Source organism: Odocoileus virginianus, chromosome 3 (assembly GCF_023699985.2).
Source record: "Odocoileus virginianus isolate 20LAN1187 ecotype Illinois chromosome 3, Ovbor_1.2, whole genome shotgun sequence".
NCBI lineage: Eukaryota > Metazoa > Chordata > Mammalia > Artiodactyla > Cervidae > Odocoileus > Odocoileus virginianus.
Window position 1 is genome coordinate 2,253,629 of NC_069676.1, and position 20,187 is coordinate 2,273,815.

Here is a 20,187-nt window from a genome sequence, read left to right on the forward strand (position 1 = left end):
ACACTCAGGATGTGTGATTAAACACTACTATATGGAAGGACCACAAGGTGTTCAAGAACAGTCCCCTTCCTCTCATACACACCCTTTCCATCGTGCCTTCCTTGGCCTAGTCATGGGCATGAAAATAGGAGGTAGGAGGATGGGAAGCCTGAAGAGATGACGTCTAATGAGAGCACATCAGGGTCTAATGCAATTCAACCACCATCCCCAAACAAGACTAAGTACCACAAAGGACTGACCTGTGACGTCCAGGTGGAAGGAGACCTTCTGGCCCCCGGCCTCGCAGCTGTACACCCCGGCGTCCGCCTTGCCCGCCTGCCGCACCACCAGCCGCCGCCCACGGCCCGTGGCCTCCACACGCACTTTCGAGCTCGAACTCAGCTTCTTGCCGTCCTTGTACCACGCCACCTCCGTCTGGGCCTGGGCCACCTCGCAGCTCAGCGTGGCGCTGGTTCCCGCCACGGCCTGCACGTCACTGCGTGCCGGCTGCTCCTTGGCAAACACCACTGAGGGCTCTGGGGACAGAGGGGGAGACACAGGGTCAGAGACCCCATCTATGTCAAGATGCAACACTGAGGAAAGAAAGATTAAACAGGGAGGCAAGAAGACAGGAAGCTTCTCCAGGCTTTACACCAGCTCTGTGACCTAGAGAAACTCCACCACCTTCTCAGCAACAAGCAACACCATTTATTTCTATATTCTACCCCTGATCTGTGGAGGCTGTTTCAATGAGAAGTTGTGAAAGATGTCTCTCATGCACAAGTCCTCTAGGAGAAGACTTCCAGAGTCATGCATTCCTCAACCTTCCTATGGGAGGCCAGAGTCCTTCCCATACGGCTGTTCAGGGCACGTTCTCGTCTGCAGTGAACGAGCTCCTGAGGCTCCACCCTAACCACACTCTCAGTGGTGTCAGCTGTTGGCGACCTGACGAGAGGGAAGCTACTCCACTGTGGCTATCTATTGCATGGTCCTAATGAACTTTGCCAACAAAGGTCCATCTGGTCAAGGCTATGGTTTTTCCAGTGGTCATCTGTGGATGTGAGAGTTGGACTGTGAAGAAAGCTGAGCACCGAAGAATTGATGCTTTTGAACTGTGGTGTTGGAGAAGACTCTTGAGAGTCCCTTGGACTACAAGGAGATTCAACCAGTCTATCCTAAAGGAGATCAGTCCTGGGTGTTGAATGGAAGGACTGATGCTGAAGCTGAAACTCCAATACTTTGGCCACCTGATGCAAAGAGTTGACTCATTGGAAAAGACCCTGATGCTGGGAGGGATTGGGGGCAGGAGGAGAAGGGGACGACAGAGGATGAGATGGCTGGATGGCATCACCAACTCGATGGACATGAGTTTGAGTAAACTCTGGGAGTTGGTGATGGACAAGGAGGCCTGGCGTGCTGCGACTCATGGGGTCGCAGAGAGTTGGGCGCGACTGAACTGACTGAATGATTCACAAACTGAAGAATATTAGTTTTACAGTTATTCTGTAGTTTACTCTTTGGTGGTTCAAGTTTTGTAGAATTTTCAAAATTTGCAGTCTGTTTTTTCCAGATTAATTTAGGAGCTCTTTATATAATTAAATGTTATACAGTGTTGATGGTTCAGTTCAGTTCAGTTCAGTTGCTCAGTCGTGTCCAACTCTTTGCGACCCCATGAATCGCAGCACACCAGGTCTCCCTGTCCATCACAAACTCCCGGAGTCCACCCAAACTCATGTCCATTGAGTCGGTGATGCCATCCAACCATCTCATCCTCTGTCGTCCCCTTCTCCTCCTGCCCCCAGTCTTTTCCAGCATCAGGGTCTTTTCAAATGAGTCAGCTCTTCGCATCAGGTGGTCAAAGTATTGGAGTTTCAGCTTTAACATCAGTCCTTCCAATGAAAACTCAGGACTGATTTCCTTTAGGATGGACTATCTGGATCTCCTTGCAGTCCAAGGGACTCTCAAGAGTCTTCTCCAACACCACAGTTCAAAAGCATCAATTCTTCGGTGCTCAGCTTTCTTCACAGTCCAACTCTCACATTCATGTATGACTACTGGAAAAACCATAGCTTTGACTAGACAGACCTTTCTTGGCAAAGTAATGTCTCTGTTTTTTAATATGCTGTCTAGGTTGGTCATAACTTTTCTTCCAAGGAGTAAGTGTTTTTTAATTTCATGGCTGCAGTCACCATCTGCAGTGATTTTGGAGCCCCCCAAGATAAAGTCAGCCACTGTTTCCACATCTATTTGCCATGAAGTGATGGGACCGGATGCCATGATCTTAGTTTTCTGAATGTTGAGCTTTAAGCCAACTTTTTGACTCTCCTCTTTAAGAGAACACTCTACACATGGACATTACCAGATGGCCAACTCTGAAATCAGATTGATTATTTTCTTTGTAGCCAAAGATGGAGAAGCTCTATACGGTCAACAAAAACAAGACTGGGAGCTGACTGTGACTCAGATCATGAACTCCTTGTTGCAAAATTCAGACTTAAATTAATGAAAGTACAGAAAACCACTAGACCATTCAGGTATTACCTAAATCAAATCCCTTAAGATTATACACTGGAAATGAGAAATAGATTTAAAGGACTAGATGCGATAGACAGGCTGCCTGATGAACCATGGACGGAAGTTCGTGACATTGTACAGGAGATAGGGAGCAAGACTATCCCCAAGAACAAGAAATGCAAAAAAGCAAAATGCCTGCCTGAGGAGGCCTTACAAATAGTTGTGAAGAGAAGAGAAGTGAAAAGCAAAGGAGAAAAGGAAAAATATTCCCATTTGAATGCAGAGTTCCAAAGAGTAGCAAGGAGAGATAAGAAAGCCTTTCTCAGCAATCAATGCAAAGAAGTAGAGAAAAACAATAGAATGGGAAAGACTAGAGAACTCTTCAAGAAAATTAGAGATATCAAAGAAACATTTCATGCAGATGGGCTCAAAAAAGAACAGAAATGGTATGGACCTAACAGAAGCAGAAGATATTAAGAAGAGGTGGCAAGAATACACAGAAGAACTGTACCAAAAAAGATCTTCACGACCCAGATAATCATGATGGTGTGATCACTTACCTAGAGCCAGACATCCTGGAATGTGAAGTCAACTGGGCCTTAGGAAGCATCACTACGAACAAAGCAGATGGAATTCCTGTTGAGCTATTTCAAATCCTAAAAGATGCTGTGAAAGTGCTGCACTCAATATGCCAGCAAATTTGGAAAGCTCAGCAGTGGCCACAGGACTGGAAAACCGTTCTCATTCCAATCCCTAAGAAAGGCAATGCCAAAGAATGCTCAAACTACTGCACAATTGCACTCATCTCACACACTAGTAAAGTAATACTCAAAATTGTCCAAGCCAGGCTTCAGCAATACGTGAACTGTGAACTTCCAGATGTTCAAGCTAGTTTTAGAAAAGGCAGAGGAACCTGAAATTAAATTGCCAACATCTGCTGGATCATTGAAAAAGCAAGAGAGTTCCAGAAAAACATCTATTTCTGCTTTATTGACTACGCCAAAGCCTTTGACTGTGTAGATCACAATAAACTGTGGAAAATTCTGAAAGAGATGGGAATACCAGACCACCTGACTAGCCTCTTGAGAAACCTGTATGCAGGTCAGGAAGCAACAGTTAGAACTGGATATGGAACAACAAACTGAATTCCAAATAGGAAAAGGAGTATGTCAAGGCTGTATATTGTCACCCTGCTTATTTACCTAATATGCAGAGTACATCATGAGAAACGCTGGGCTGGAGGAAGCACAAGCTGGAATCAAGATTGCCAGGAGAAATATCAATAACCTCAGATATGCAAATGACACCACCCCTATGGCAGAAAGTGAAGAAGAACTAAAGAGTCTCTTGATGAAAGTGAAAGAGGAGAGTGAAAAAGTGTTGATGGTTACATATGTTTATCTATCCTCCCACTTTTGTGCTATGTTTTTTCATTTTTTAAATAATGTTTCTGGTGAGATTAAGTTATTTAACTAAGGCAAGTATATCCATTTGTCCTTTGTGGTTTCTGCATTTATGTTCTGGTTAAAAATCTTTCATTATCCCGTGGTCATTAAATAATCTTTATTATCATATAAAAGCTTGTTTTACCTTTCACACAGAGGTCTCTAACCTGCCTGGAGTTGGTTCTTTGTGTGGTAGGAGGTAGATTCCAATGTTATTTTATTTGTCTATGGTTAATGGCCTTACCATCAATGGTGAAAAGATCCTCCTTTCTCTACACTTCAGTGTGAGCTCACCATTCCATTCCTTTGGGCTATTTATCTCTGCATTGAGACCCACTTGTCTCAATTGCTGTAATGTTTTTTTGTTGTTGTTTAAAGTCATGATTAGGTTGGAGCAAATGTCCTCATTTTGTTAAAACTCACTTGGTTCTCTTTGGCCATTGCAATCAACTTGTCAATATTCCAACACCCAAAAGAACTGTGACCTGCCATTTAATGGGAAGTGAACATCTCTGAGTCTTCCATAGATTTGTATACATTTATTTACATCTTGGAATTAGTAATATGACCCATATACTCTTATTGTCATTCTTTTAAAATTTCATTTTCCAGTTGTTTGTTTCTGGTATATAGATATAGAATTGTTTTCTGAATATTGTTTTTGTACGCAGTAACGTTTACCAATTCTCTTACTAACTGTAGTAATCAATGTTTCTAGATTTTCTAAATTGCTAATCATATCATCTACAGGTTTCATTTTTATTTTTCCAAGTTTTAATCTTTTATTTCCCTCCTTAGCGTGTTATGAATGCAGCATCAAAGTGGTGAAAACTGGCTTCCTTATCTTGTTCCTACTGCAAAGGCAATGCCTTCAAGGTTTCACTTTATATACGAGGATAACCAGTTTTCCTCTATACTGCCAATTATTAGATAAAAGAAGAATCCTTATACTTTGGTAAGAATTTTATGGCAAGAATTAATGCTCAATTTTATCAAGTATTTCTCTTGGATATATGTAGCTATATTTTATTGTGTATTTTTATTCTCCATTTATTGGGGAGATCATATCATTTTTCTTTTATTGACATTAAGCCTTTCATCAAATCTTCTACTGATTCTTGTTTTATTTTTTTATATGAAATCTCCTGATTTTTAAAAAATTTTTTATTTATTTATTTTTTTAATTTTTTTTTTTTTTCCATTTATTTTTCTTAGTTGGAGGCTAATTACTTTACAATATTGTAGTGGTTTTTGTCATACATTGACGTGAGTCAGCCATGGATTTACATGTATTCTCCATCCCAATCCCCCCTCCCACCTCCCTCTCCACCCGATTCCTCTGAGTCTTCCCAGTGCACCAGGCCCGAGCACTTGTCTCATGCATCAAGCCTGGGCTAGTGATCTGTTTCACCCTAGATAATATACATGTTTCAATGCTGTTCTCTCGGATTCTTGTTTTAAACCAACCTTGCGCTCCTGGAATATGACCGTTGCTGTAGTGTATTTTCCTCTTAATAAACTGCTGAATTCAGTTTACTATTATTTTGTGGAAGATATTAGCCTTAATATCATCAACAGATTAACTGTGTTACTTCTTAATAATTACCTTGTCAGATTTTGGTATCAATGATATGTTCTCTATGTAAAATAATTAGAGAATGCATTCCATTTTTCAATACTACAGAAGAATCTCTGTGAATGTGGAATAATTTCTTACCAGAATAATCAGTACATTTTAACAATAGAGCAAGTGGGCTTAGATATTCTGCTGTGAGAAGACTGTTTATTATGATTCCACTTATTTAAAATATTGGGGCCTTTACAACTTGCTTGTTTTCCACTTTGTGAGTTTTGACATAGTTTTCTAGGAACTGATCAATTTGCAGTCTTCTCTATTTTCATGAATTTTGTATACACATTACAACAAAACATGGACTAGGTTTTGCTACATCTGTGTTCAGGGAGTTTACTCATCCATGTGAAAGTTGCTATCCCAGAATATCTAAAGATTTATATCTATCCCTGAATATCCAAAGATTTATAACCCAAAATCCTGCCATGAAATAATTCCAAGAAGTACTGTGTGGCCAAAATTTTCTCTTATTCTGGTTCAGTGAATTCTTGCTAACAGGAACTCTCAAGTGTTCTGGGTAAGAATCTGCCAGGAAAACCCCAGGGGAAAGATATCTTGTCTACCTCAGCCCTATAGCTCAGGCAGAGCCTGAGTAATAGACACCCAGGACCACCAGTGGAGTCTGAACACTTATGAAAATGTGACTGAGCATTATTACATGGAAAACAATGCATGGTATAAAAGAACTGCCTCTCTCCCTCCAGAATACACTCACTCACCCATGCTTTCTTGGCTCAACATTGGCAATAAAGATGAAAGAATACAGGATAAAAGAATTCAGGAAATCAATTAAAAAAAAAAGAGCACCAGAATCTCTTGGCTATACGGGTGTCCTATCCTCATTGCAAAATATGATAATTTGGTATCCCAAGAAAACTCACTTATATAGATGGAAAAATACATTCAGGTCCTAGGAAAAACAGAGTATTACCTGATGTCAATCTTGCCAAACTGATGTACAGACAGCTACATCCCAAAGGCCTTAACTCCATACATACTTTCAAACTCGACTCAGCTTCTTCCCATCCTTAGACCACTCACTCAAACCAGTTATGCACCACCTCACATTTCAGCAGGAAAAAGCACCACTTTGACCCATACCACTCTACATGCCAGGTGCTACTCAAACACCACTGAGGACTACAGCAAAAGGACTGATACACAGGATAAAAGACACCACATGACAGAAACAGAACATGAACACAAGGCCTGGATGGTGACAGGGAAGGAGACCTTCTACAGGCTTTCTACCAGCCCTCTGTGCCGCAAAACTCCCTCTGCCTATCTCAGTAACAAGGAGCATTCTCCCACTGACCTCCTGTATCTAGGGAAATGGAGGGAAGACCTCCCAGAAACCTCAAGTTTGATCATTCAAACTTTACTCCTGAGAGAATGCGAGAGAAGATTGTCAGGGATACATCACACTGAAACAGCTGACCAAGTGAGAACTCGCATTAGGTGCCTGATGAGGATGTGTGCTGGCTCTCCGGAAAAATGCATGGTGGGAGGAAAGTCACACATCCCCAGGCCTACCTCAGCCCCCTGGCATCAGGGAGAGCCAGGGTCCCAACGCCAGGAAAAGCAGGAAAGTTCTGGGCAGGTGCTAAGACACTGTGACTGAGCCCCACTGCCTGGCAACAGGGGGACAGAAACAACCTTTCTTCTTTCCATATGCACTCTCCCCATCCATCCTCTTCCAGGTCAAAATGGGCCTCCAATGGGATGGAGAAGACAGGGAGACTGAAGAGATGAAGGTTCAAGGCACTCATGCCTGAAAGCCAGTCCCCTCAGCACCAGCACACAGGCTAGCTCAGCGTCCCCCTCCAGGACTGACCTGTGACGTCCAGGTGGAAGGAGACCTTCTGGCCCCTGGCCTCGCAGCTGTACTCTCCGGCGTCCGCCTTGCCCGCCTGCTGCACCACCAGCCGCCGCCCACGGCCCGTGGCCTCCACACGCACTTTCGAGCTCGAACTCAGCTTCTTGCCGTCCTTGTACCACGTCACCTCCGTCTGGGCCTGGGCCACCTCGCAGCTCAGCGTGGCGCTGGTTCCCGCCACGGCCTGCACGTCACTGCGTGCCGGCTGCTCCTTGGCAAACACCGCCGAGGGCTCTGGGGACACAGAGGGGGAGACACAGGGTCAGAGACCCCATCACAGTCAGGACGGCAGCCCCGGGCAGAGAAGACCTGGATGGGGAGGTGGGAGGGTCCAGGCGGGGGTAGTGAAGCTGGAGACTTTTCCAGGCTCTGCACCAGCCCTGTGCCCTGCAGATGTCCTTCAGACATTCTCAGGAACAAGTGACACAGTCTACGCATTTTCCCACAGGTCCACCTGTATGAGCTGGTCCCACACGGGAAGGTTCGTTGGAGAAGACATCTCCCCGTTTATGACATCTGCAGGATAACAAGGCAAGTATCCCCCAACCTCCCTACATGATGCCCCAGTCTTCTCCATAGGCTTATGCAGGGAACTTTCACCTGCAGTCCATGGAGATGTCCGAGGCTCGGCACCCTTGCCTACTCTCAGTATTGTCAACTGGTAGCAATATGGGAGGAGTACTTCCACCTCCCTGTGACTTTCTTTGTCATCATCTGAGGAATGAAGAAGTACCTTCCCCCTTAGAACTGGGTTCCCCATTACTGTTTTCTTCTTCTTAGTGAAACCATTCAAATCTTTTTTCCACTTACTAATAGTAGGCTCTCTGTTCTCAAGATTCACCTCTGGCCACTCTTTATCCATTTAAATACCAGAGAATGACACATAGGTAGGTTTTAAGGATGTTCCCAACTTTGTGACTTGCATTTTCACTCTCTGATTGAGTCCTCTGTTAAATCAAACTTTTTCCTTCCAATAGTGTCAAATGTCCATTTCAAAGCCCCTTGAGTTTGGAGCATTTGTGTTTGTACTTAAGAAATCCTTCCTTACCTTAAGTCTTTAAAGAAGTCATGTTATCATCCAAGGGAATTTTGGGTTTTACCATTTACACTGAGGTTCTAACCCACCCTGAGCTGACTTTTGTATGTGGTGTGAACTGCTGGTACAATTTAAGTTTTCAGAATGGTCAAACAGTCCAAGTACCATTTATGAAGACAGCACTCTCTTCAACTTCTCCAATAGACACCACAGTATCAAGCGGAAGGTGAGGGTTGGTAAATGGGTGGTGCAAAAATCCATTTATGTAAGGAACTATTTCTGAGCTCACTGTTCTGCCCCTCTGACGTGGTAACTATCCCTGCACTGGGATCCTCTTCAAAGTTGTAGCTTTGTGACATCAGGTCCCAGTGAATGCTCCCACCATGCTTTCCTTCAAGGAAACAGTGTATTGATGGCACCGGGCCTTTGGAATCTGCCTGTTATTCTTCCATCAGACCACCCAAACAGAAATCTGGTTTCAATTCTGATTGCTAATAAACATCTTTGATTTTTTTTCCCCTCGGATTCCTATCTCTTTATTCCAAATTCTTACTGTCTCTCAAGAATCTTGAATGATTTCCCCACACACAGCCACTTAGCAACTTTTATCAGACCTGGAATTAGAAACATAATGTAATTGTGCTAGTCTAACGCGAACATAAAATTTCATTTTCCAAGTATTCTTTGCCAAGACATAGGCAAAGAAATGCTTTCTGTATAATTACTTTTTTACACAATAATTTTCTACTCAAGAACCTTATACATTCTAATAATTTATCTTTGGGATTGTCTGAGTTGATAGTACATCGTTATGCCTCTCAGGGAAGTTGGTGGGGCCCTGGTATAGGACAGTTCAGGTAGAGAGCAAAATAAAAAGATGTTTAAAGCTAAGGTAAGACTGCCAGAAGTTAGCACTTAGTTGGATGTGGGAAGAAGTTAAAAATGACTCCTAGGTTCCTGATCTACCAAGGACAGGGTGTGGAATGAGAATGAAGGAGGGCCTTAAGCCAGCAAATGATGCCAAGAAAAAATATTCAGGTAGGTAGAGAGAAATCCAACAGGACATGGGTTGTAAAAGCCAATGAAAGGCTTATAACCAGAGCTTGAACATGTTCAACAAGCCATCACTACCCAATAATCTGACAGCAGGTTATAGAGCAGTAGAAAGGTCGTGGGTAAGTCTGGGCATGCACAATACAGCCCACGTTAGGATCCTTCTTGTACAAGACAAGATGCTTTGTTTACAGTCAGCAACTCACCTCCAAAAACCGTCTTGAATCATATGTTGTGAGAAACAACAACAGTTTTCAGAGCAGATGTCTTAAGCAATATTTAGAAAGAAAAAAATTTCCTAAAACACATAATGTCTTCAGAGGTGCAGTTCTAGGCACAACAAACACAAATTTCAAGATGTCATAAGGGGTAGTTTGGCCTGTTAGAGGCTCCTGAATCACTTCATTCCAGATTTGGGCCTTTCACTTATTCAGTCCAACCAGAAGGTTCACTGATTTTGGTTCTCATTAGGGTTGTTATAAGTGTTTAGTTAATTAGTTTTGGGCAAATGGAGGGATTACACTTTTTCACTCTCTTGTTTATGTATGTGCAATCACTTACTGCTAAGCTTTCTACCTATTAACATGCTAACGTTAAAAACAATGTGCAATTCTGGACTATGACTTTCATCACTAATCTCTAACAACAGATACACCGCTGAACTCATTTTGCTAACATTTGATTTATGATTTTGGCCTTGATACTCAGAGAAGATTGGTCTGGAATTTCATTCTCCCTGCATTTCTACTGCAATTCTGGTACTGATGCTATGCTCTGTATGTGAGGAGAGTTATGGAATGTATCTCATTCTTCTCTCTCTAGGACTATCTCCATGAGTGTACAATATCTGTTTCCAGGTATTTTGCATCGTGTACTAGAGAACTACAAGTGTGGAGAAGACTTTTCATTATTGCTCATATTGATGACACAATTGATACAATCGTTAACTTCTATATTCTTTTTTTCCACTTTCATGTAGTTTAGAAGCAAAAGGCAAAGGAGAAAAGGAAAGGATATACCCGTTGTACCCACTGGAATGCAGCTTTCCAGAGAATAGCAAAGAGAGGTAAGAAAGCATTCCTAAGTGAACAATGCAAAGAAAAAGAGGAAAACAATAGAATGGGAAAGAAAATTAGAGATACCAAGGGAACATTTCATGCAAAGATGGGCACAATAAAGGACAGAAATGGTAAGGACCTAACAGAAGCAGAAGATATTAAGAATTGGCAGCAATACACAGAAGAACTATACAAAAAAAGTCTTAATGACCTGCACAACCCAACAGTGTGATCATTCACCTAGAGTCAGATATCTTGAAATGTGAAGTCAAGTGGGCCTTAAGAAGCATAGTACTACTAATAAAGCTAGTAGAGGTGATGGAATTCCAGCTGAGTTATTTCAAATCCCAAAAGATGATGCTGTGAAAGTGCTGCATTCAATATACTAGCAAATTTGGAAAACTCAGCCAAGGCCACAGGACTGGAAAAGGTCAGTTTTCATTTCAATTCCAAAGAAGGGCAATGCCAAAGAAAGTTCAAACTACCACACATTTGCACTCATTTCAAATGCTAGCAAGGTAATACTCAAAATCCTTCAAGCTAGGCTCCAACAGTACGTGAACTGAGAACTTCCAGAGGTACAAGCTGGATTTAGAAAAGGCAGAGGAACCAAAGTGCCAACATCCGTTGGATCATAGAAAATGCAAGGGAATTCCAGAAAAAGTTCTACTGCTTCACTGACTATACTAAAGCCTTTGACTGTGTGGATTGCAATAAACTGTGGAAAACTCCCAAAGAGATGGTAATACCAGACCACCTTGCCTGCCTTCTGCGAAACCTGTATGCAGGTCAGGAAGCAACAGTTACTAAGACAAGGAACAGTGTACTGGTTCCAAACTGGAAAAGCAGTATATCAAGGCTGTATATTGTCACCCTGTTTATTTATCATAAATAAATAAACACCCTGTTTATTTTATATGCAGAGTACATCATGCGAAATGCCGGGCTGGATGAAGCTCAAGCTGGAATTAAGATCGCAGGGAGAAATATCAATAACCTCAGATATGCATATGACTACACCCTAAAGGCAGAAAGTGAACAGCAACTAAAGAGCTTCTTGATTAAGGTGAAAGAGAAGAGTGAAAAAGCTGGCTTAAAACTCAACATTTAAAAAATTAAGATCATGGCATCCGGTCCCATCAGTTCACGGCAAATAGATCGGGGAAAAAATGGAAACAGTGACAGACTTGATTTTCTTGGACTCCAAAATCACTGCAGACAGTGACTGCAGCCATGAAACTTCTTAAAAGATGCTTGCTCCTTGAAAGAAAAGCTATGACAAATGTAGACAGCATATCAGCATATTTAAAAGCAGACATCACTTTGCCAACAAAGTTCAGTCTAGTCAAAGCTATGGTTTTTCCAGAGTCATGTATGGATGTGAGAGTTGTACCATAAAGAAAGCTAAGCACCAAACAACTGATGCTTTTGAACTGTGGTGCTGGATAAGACTCTTGAGAGCCCCTTGGCAGCAAGGAGATTAAACCAGTCAATCCTAAAAGAACTCAACTCTGAATATTCATTGGGAGGACTGATGCTGAAACTGAAGCTCCAATACTTTGGCCACCTGATGTGAAATACTGACTCATTGGAAAACACCCTGCTGCTGGGAAAGATTGAGGGCGGGAGGAGAAGGGGTCAACAGATAATGAGATGGTTGGATGACTCAATGGCCATCAATTTAAGTAAACTCCAGGAGATAGTGCAAGACAAGAAAGTCTGGGGTACTGCAGTCCATGGGGTCTCAAAGAGTTGGACATGACTGAACAACAACTATTTAGCCACATTTCCCAACTCTTCTATGATTTTATCTTAGAATACACTCTAACATTCTCAAAAACAAAAAACATTCCAGAAAGACGCATGCTGAGATCTGGGATATCTGTACACATCCACAAATCATTGTACATTATTAGTACTGTCAAAAACTGTTAGGTGTTGGCACCTAGAAGTCAAGGTAGGATGGCAGCCCAACTCTATTCAGCATGAAGTCTTCATTGCCAGAAGAAGAATAATCTGATTTCTTAGACTGTCCTGTGTTCCAGGCACAAGGCAGAGACTCATTCAGCACTAGGAGAATGCAATGAAATAAAGACTGCTTTGCGAGGCAGAGGCTAGTAGGACAGTAACTCCTCGTTAGCAAAGCCTAGTGATGTGGCAGAAGTGACTTTTTCCTTTCAATTCCTAAATTCCCCAGCATCACACCAAGGGGAATACAACTTGCAACATCCAACCTGTTTGAAGACAAAGGCAAAATAATGTTTTGCAATCCAAGATCACCCTAAATGGCACATGTGACGCTCTAGCAATCATCCTTTCTTTCTTCCTTTTGCCAGGACCTGACAACATAACATGGGCCTATTCTGGCTACCTACAGACAACCAGAGAAGGAACAGGAGGGAAGGGCTTCCCAGAAACCTCAGATTTCATCATCCAAACTTCATTCCTAAGAGAATTCCAAGTAGCACTGTGTGGTCAATATGTCTCCTAAACGGGGATTCATCAAATCCCAGTTCTGGCCAGCGGAGACCAGCAAGAGGTATTGGATGGAGGCCTATGGAGGCCTATGCTAGCTCTCAGTAAAGAGATGATGGGAGGAAGGTCAGTTATTCCCAGGCCTACCTCAGCCCCCGAGCATCAGGGAGAAGCAGGGTCTCTACACCAGAAACAACAGGCAGATTATGAGCAGGTGCTAAGACAGTGTGACTGAGCCTCACTGCCTGAAAACGCATGTACCAAAATGCCCCTCTTCTCTCCATGGACACCCTCCTCAGGGCCAAAATGGGTACCAAGGTGGGACATGGAAGACTGGAAGGCATGAAGAGATGAAGGATCCAGGCAAGTGCAGACATAGTCTGGTGAGGCTGGAAGCCAGGCCCCTCATCACCTGCACAGCAGGCTAGCCCAGCGTCCCCCTCGAGGACTGACCTGTGACGTCCAGGTGGAAGGAGACCTTCTGGCCCCCGGCCTCGCAGCTGTACACCCCGGCGTCCGCCTGGCCCGCCTGCTGCACCACCAGCCGCCGCCCACGGCCCGTGGCCTCCACACGCACTTTCGAGCTCGAACTCAGCTTCTTGCCGTCCTTGTACCACGTCACCTCCGTCTGGGCCTGGGCCACCTCGCAGCTCAGCGTGGCGCTGGTTCCCGCCACGGCCTGCACGTCACTGCGTGCCAGCTGCTCCTTGGCAAACACCAGCGAGGGCTCTGAGGACACAGAAGGGGAGACACAGGGTCAGAGACCCCATCTCAGTCAGGACGGCAGCCCCGGGCAGAGAACGGGGATGAGGGGTTGGGAGCAGGAGGAGGGGAAATGGGGCTGGAGATTTCTCAAGACTGCACCAGTCTTGTGCCCTGCAGCGGCGCCCCTGCCTTTCTCGGCAGCAAGTCCCACAATTTACGCATTCTCCCACAGGTCCCTGGGAGCTGGTCCACGGTGCAGGACAAATGGAACAGACTTGCCCCCTGCTCATGACAACTGCCAGGTCTCCAGGAAAATGCTCCCCATCCTTCCTCAGCGGTGCCCCAGTCTTCTCCATACTGCTTAAGAGCAGGGAGCTTTTCACCTGTGGTCTGTGAAGACGGCTGAGGCTCGGTGCCCTTGCTCGCGCTCAGGATTGTCAGCTGACGGCAATCTGGGGGAGCGCTTGCACCTCGCTGTGGCTTTCTTCATCACTGTCTGAGGAATGAAGAAACGCAGCCCTTTCCTTTAGGACTGGGCTCGCCATTACTGTTCTCGTTGTCCTGTGACACTATCAAATCTTTTGCCCACTTATCAACAGTAGGCTCAACCTTTTGTTGATTCAACCCTGGCCACTTTTCAAACATTTAAATACTAGAGAATGATAAACAGGCAGGTTTGAAGGACATTCCCAGCTGGGTGACTGCCACTTTCACCCTCAGATCCAGTCCTCTGACAATCCAAACTTTCTCCCTCCAATAGTGTCACAAGGCCCATTTCTGCTCTTTGAGTGTAGAGCATTTGTGTTCTATTCAAGAAATATTCCCTTACCTTAAGTTCCTAAAGAAACCACTTTCTCATCTGAGGTTTTTTATACCCTGAGGTTTCTAATCCAACATGAGTTGACTTTTGTGTGTGGTGTGAACTGCTAGGACGTTTTAAGTTTTCCATGTGGTTCACTGGTTCAGCAACTATTTTTGACTACAGCATCCTTCCTCCACTTCTCAAATAGACAACACAATAACAAACGGAAGATAAAGAGGATCTGTGAAGATGGTGGGTGCAGGAACCCTTTTATGCAAGAACTGTTTCTGAGCTCACTATCCTGTTCCTCTGATGTGACAACTATCCTGCACTGGGATCCCATTATCTTGAAAAAACTGTAGCCTTACCATAATTCCTGACTTCAGGTCCCAGTAAATTCTCCCACTGTGCTTTTCTTCAAGAAAACAACATATCGGCTGTACCTTGCCTTTGATCTGCCTGTTATTCCTCTATCTACCACCCAAAAAAGAAATTTGGTTTCGATTTTGATTGTTAATAAACATCTTTGATTTTTCCCTCGAATTTCTATCCACATACTGCAGCCTCTGACTATGTTTCAAGAATCTTGAATAATGTCCCACACACAGCCTCTGAGTAACTTTTATCAGACCTGGAATTAGAAACATGATACAATTTTGCTAGTCTAACTCACACAAATTTCATTTTGCAAGCATTCCTTGCCAGGATTAGATGTAGAAATAATTTCTGCATGTTGATTTTTTTTTTTTTTTACACACTAATCTTACTCAAGAATCAGATGCAGTCTAATCATTTATCTCTGGGATTGTCTGAGTTGACCATTCCATCATCAGCAAATTCCACCTTTAGTTTTCCAGTGATTTTATTCTCCTCTTTACTCAACTCAGAGGTTATAGTTGGTCTGAGTGCTGCCCCTCATGTCAAAGATCTCCTGGTACTCCTTAAGTGGGATGCTGTTGTTGGGCGTGTTCTTGTTTCTGCAGGAGTGTGATAACATTAAAAAGAACTCTTTAATACAGTTTGCTAAGAATTTTATGGCACAAACTGATGCTCAATATTATCAAACATTTTGTTCCACCTTCAAGTTCAATCAACTATTTGATTCTGTACTCATGGAGACGATCACATCTTTCTGAATTTAATCCAAAGTCAAGCTTTCTACCTATCAACAATGCCAACGCTGACACAGTGTGCAATCCTGAACTATGACTTTCACCACACATCTCTACCCGTGGATACACTGCTGAGTTCTTTTTATTAACATTTAATATGTGATTTTGACCTTGACACTCACAGTAGATTTTCTGGAATTTCATTCTCCCTGTCTTTCTAGTGTGATTTTGGCATCGATGTTATATTCTGGACATGAAGGGGTTATGGAGGATATCTCATTCTTCTCTCTCTAGGACCATCTTCATAAGCATGCAATAACAATTTTCCAAATATTTTGCATGCCTCACTAGAAAACTACAGGGCTGAGAAGATTTTTCACTACTGGTCCTACTGATTCACGAGTCACAAACTCTTTAAATTTACTCTGTCTTTGTGTGTCCGATTATCACAATCTCCTAGGATTTAGCCATATGTCACAATTTTTCAAAGGTTTTGCCATAAAATACTTTCTAATGTGCTCCCAAAAACCACATTCTAAGAGACCCATGGTGGGATCTGGGGTGTATACACACCCACATATCCTGCTACACTGGCATGGTCTTAAACTCTCACATGCTGGCACCTAGAAGTCAATGTGGCATGGTAGCCTCCCCTACTCAGCATGAAGACTCTCTTCCCAGGAAAGCATGACCTGATTTCTTAGACTGCCTGACATTTCAGCCACGAGAAAGAGACACTCGATGACTACCAGCAAAATGCAAGGAAATAGAGGCTGCTTTGCCAGTCAGAGGCTGCTAGGACAGTAACTGCTTATTAGCAATACCTACTGATGTGGCAGAAGAGATTTTGTCCTTTCCATTCCTAAACTCATCAAATAACGCCAAGTGGAATACTGACCTGCAACATACAAACTTGTTCGAAGACAAACACAAAATCATCCTTGATCTAAGATTACCCTAAATAGCACAGGTGACTATCAATCATCCTTTCTTTCCTCCCTTTGTAAAGCGTGCATGCATGCTAAGTCGCTTCAGTGGTGTCCAACTCTCTGTGACCCTTTGGACTGTAGCCCAGCAGGCTCCTCTGTCCATGGGATTCTCCAGGCAAGAATACTGGAGTGAGTTACCACACCCTCCTCCACGGGATCTTCCCAACCCAGGGACCAAACCCTCATCTCCTGCGGCTCCTACATTGCAGGCAGATTCTTTACTGCTGAGTCACCAGCGAAGCCCCACTTTGCAAGGACCTGACAACAAAACATGGGTTTTTTTTCTTGCAACGTACAGGCTACTGGAGCTTCTATATCCAGAGAAAGGAAGGAGTGGCATCCAAGAAACCTCAAATTCAATCATCTGAAGTTCACTCCTGCAAGAATTCCAAGTAGGATTGTGTGGCCAGTATTTCCCCTAATCTGGAATGCATCAAATTGAAACACCGAAGCACTTGGATGAGGTACCAGATGAGGGCATGTGCTAGCTCTCAGGAAAGACAGATGATGGGAGAAAAGTCACATATTCCCAGGTCTACCTCTGCTCCCAAGCATCAGGGAGAGTCAGGGTCCCAATACCAAGAATACAAGGAAGGTTCTGGGCAGGTACTAAGACAGTGTGACTGAGTCTCACTGCCTCCAAAGAGGTGGACAAAAATGGCCCTTCTTCACTGAAGGTGCATCCTCCCCATCCACCCTTCCTCAGGGCCAAGATGATATGAGATGTGGAGATGTGAAGAAATAAAGGCTACAGGCGAGTACACACATCTGTTGAGACCAAAAGCCAATCCCTTCATCCTCTGCACACAGGCTAGCTCAGCATCCTCCTCCAGGGACTGACCTGTGACGTCCAGGTGGAAGGAGACCTTCTGGCCCCCGGCCTCGCAGCTGTATTCCCCGGCGTCCGCCTGGCCCGCCTGCTGCAGCACCAGCCGCCGCCCACGGCCCGTGGCCTCCACACGCACTTTCAAGCTCGAACTCAGCTTCTTGCCGTCCTTGTACCACGTCACCTCCGTCTGGGCCTGGGCCACCTCGCAGCTCAGCGTGGCGCTGGTTCCCGCCACGGCCTGCACGTCACTGCGTGCCGGCTGCTCCTTGGCAAACACCACCGAGGGCTCTGGGGACAGAGGGGGAGACACAGGGTCAGAGACCCCATCACAGTCAGGACGGCAGCCCCGGGCAGGGAAGGGGGGGGAGCCGAGGAGGAGGTCTGTACGGTAGCAGGGGAGTTGAAAGTGTTCTGGGCTCTGCACCAGCCCTCTGCTCTGCAGAGGTCCCCTGCGTTCTCAGCAACAGCCCCACATTTATGCATTCTCCTCTGAGTCCATGGGAGCCGGGCCAGCTGGCAGGGTGGCCACTGGAAAAGACGTCTCCCACGCTCACGGCATCTGCAGGGTCACGAGGCATGTGTCCCCGAACCTTGCTAGACGGTGCCCTAGTTGTCTCCATGTGGTTATGCAGGAACTTTTCACCTGCGGTCCATGGAGAGGGCTGAGGCTGGGTGCCCTTCCGACCGTTAACTACTGTCAGCTGGCGGCAATCTTGGGGGACTACCTCCCCGCCTTTCCCTGGCTTCCTTTGTCACCGAGTAATAAAGAAGCTGAATACCTTTCCTCTTAGCACTGGGTTCACCATTCCTATTTTCTTCTTCATAGTGACACAATTCAAATCTTCTGCCCATCTACAAATAGGAGGCTCTTTTTTCATTCAACTCTGGCCACTCTTTATACACTTACATACCAGAGAATGACTCATATGTAGGATTTAAGGGTATTTCCAACTGTGTGACTGGCATTTTCACTCTCAGCTCCAGTCCTTTGATGAATCAAAGATTTTCCTTCCAATAGTTTCACAATGTCCATTTCAGCCCTTTTGGGCATAGATCATTTGTGTTCCATTTAAGAAATTTCTCCTTATGTTGTCTTTAAAGAAACCACACTACCATCTGAGGGGTTTTTTGGGTTTTGCCTTTTACCCTGAGTTTTCTAACCCACTCTGAGCTGACTTTTGTGTGTGATGTGAATTGCTGGCACAATTTAATTTTTCCGTGTGGTTCAGTGGTCCAACACCATTTATTAGACAACATCCTTCCTTGAGTTCTCCCACAGACAACACAGTAACAATGGAAAGGTGTAGGGGGATGGAGGGACGGGTGGTGCAGGAAGCCATTTATGCAAGGAACTGTTTCTGAGCTCACCATTCGGTTCCTCTGATATGGAAACAATCCCTGCACTGGATCCCCTTATCTCGAACACTACAGCTTTAGGGTAATTCCTGATACATGAGAACCGGTCAGGCTGGTCCCCCTTGGAGCAGGGACCACGCGCCCACACACATGTGGCCTTGCAGCCGTTCGCAGAGCTGGCATGCCTGGGTGTGTGTCTGCTTCTGCAGCCAAGAGGGTCCTGAGCAGGAGCCTGCTTTTGTAGATAGCTCTGTGGTCTCAGAGGGCTTCCAGGTGGTATTAGTGGCAAAGAGTCCACCTGCCAATGCAGGAGACATAAGAAATGCGGGTCCGATCCCTCGGTCGGGAAGATCCCCTGGAGGAGGAAATGGCAACCCACTCCAGTATTCTTGCCTGGAGAATCCCACAGACAGAGGAGCCTGCCTGGTAAGCTATAGTCCACAGGGTTGCAAAGAGTCTGACACTACTGAAGCAACTTAGCCTCACACAGGTCCCAGGAAATGTCCCCACCATGCTTTTCTTCAAGAAAACATTGTATTGGCTGTACCTTGTTTTTGAAATTGGCCTATTTCTTCCATCAGACCACCCAAAAAAGAAAATTCTATTTTGATTGTTAATAAACACCTTTGACTTTTTCCCTCAAATTGCTCCATCTAATGCAACCTCCCACTGTCTCTCAAGAATCTTAAATATAATTTCCCCACACACAGCCTCTTGGTGACTTTGATCAGAGCTGGAATTAGAAACATGATACAATTGTGCTAGTCCAACTCTTAACACAGATTTCATTCTTCAAGTGTTCCTAACGAGGACTTAGATGTAGGAATTATTTCAGCATACTGATTTTTTCCCTCAAGAATCATTCACAGTCTAATAATGTATCTTCAAATTTTTTGAGTTTCTAAATTTCATCTTTAGTTTTTCAAAACCACCTGCTGGTGATTTTATTCTCCTCTTTACTGGACTCAGGGGTTGCAGTGGCCTCCATGTATTATCCCTCACTCAAAGATTTGCAAGTAGGATACACCTTAAGTGGGATAATGTTATCACTGCTGTTCTTTTCACAAGAATTTTATTATGTTAAAAGAAAAAATATCTTATACAGTTTCCCAAGTATTTTATGGTAGGGACAGATAGATGCTTGATGTTATCAAATATTTTGTCTTGATGTGTGATGTTTGAATTTAATTAATCACTTGATTCTGTACTATGGAGATAATCACATTTGGGATCTTCATAGAACAAGGATCAAACCATTGTCCCTGGCATTGGCATTCTGGACCACCAGGGAAGTCCTTGCACTCTATTTCTTAATATAAAGTTTT

At 44.1% G+C, this 20,187-nt stretch overlaps 1 protein-coding gene across 1 annotated transcript in view; it reads right to left on the reverse strand.

Moving 5' to 3' along the window:
• OBSCN (obscurin, cytoskeletal calmodulin and titin-interacting RhoGEF) overlaps positions 1-20,187 on the reverse strand; it is a 216,267-nt gene that overhangs the window by 100,440 nt on the left and 95,640 nt on the right. The window contains 3 exon segments of the mRNA XM_070460853.1: positions 7,406-7,681; positions 13,523-13,798; positions 17,519-17,794. Coding sequence (XP_070316954.1) covers positions 7,406-7,681; positions 13,523-13,798; positions 17,519-17,794 — 828 coding nt within the window.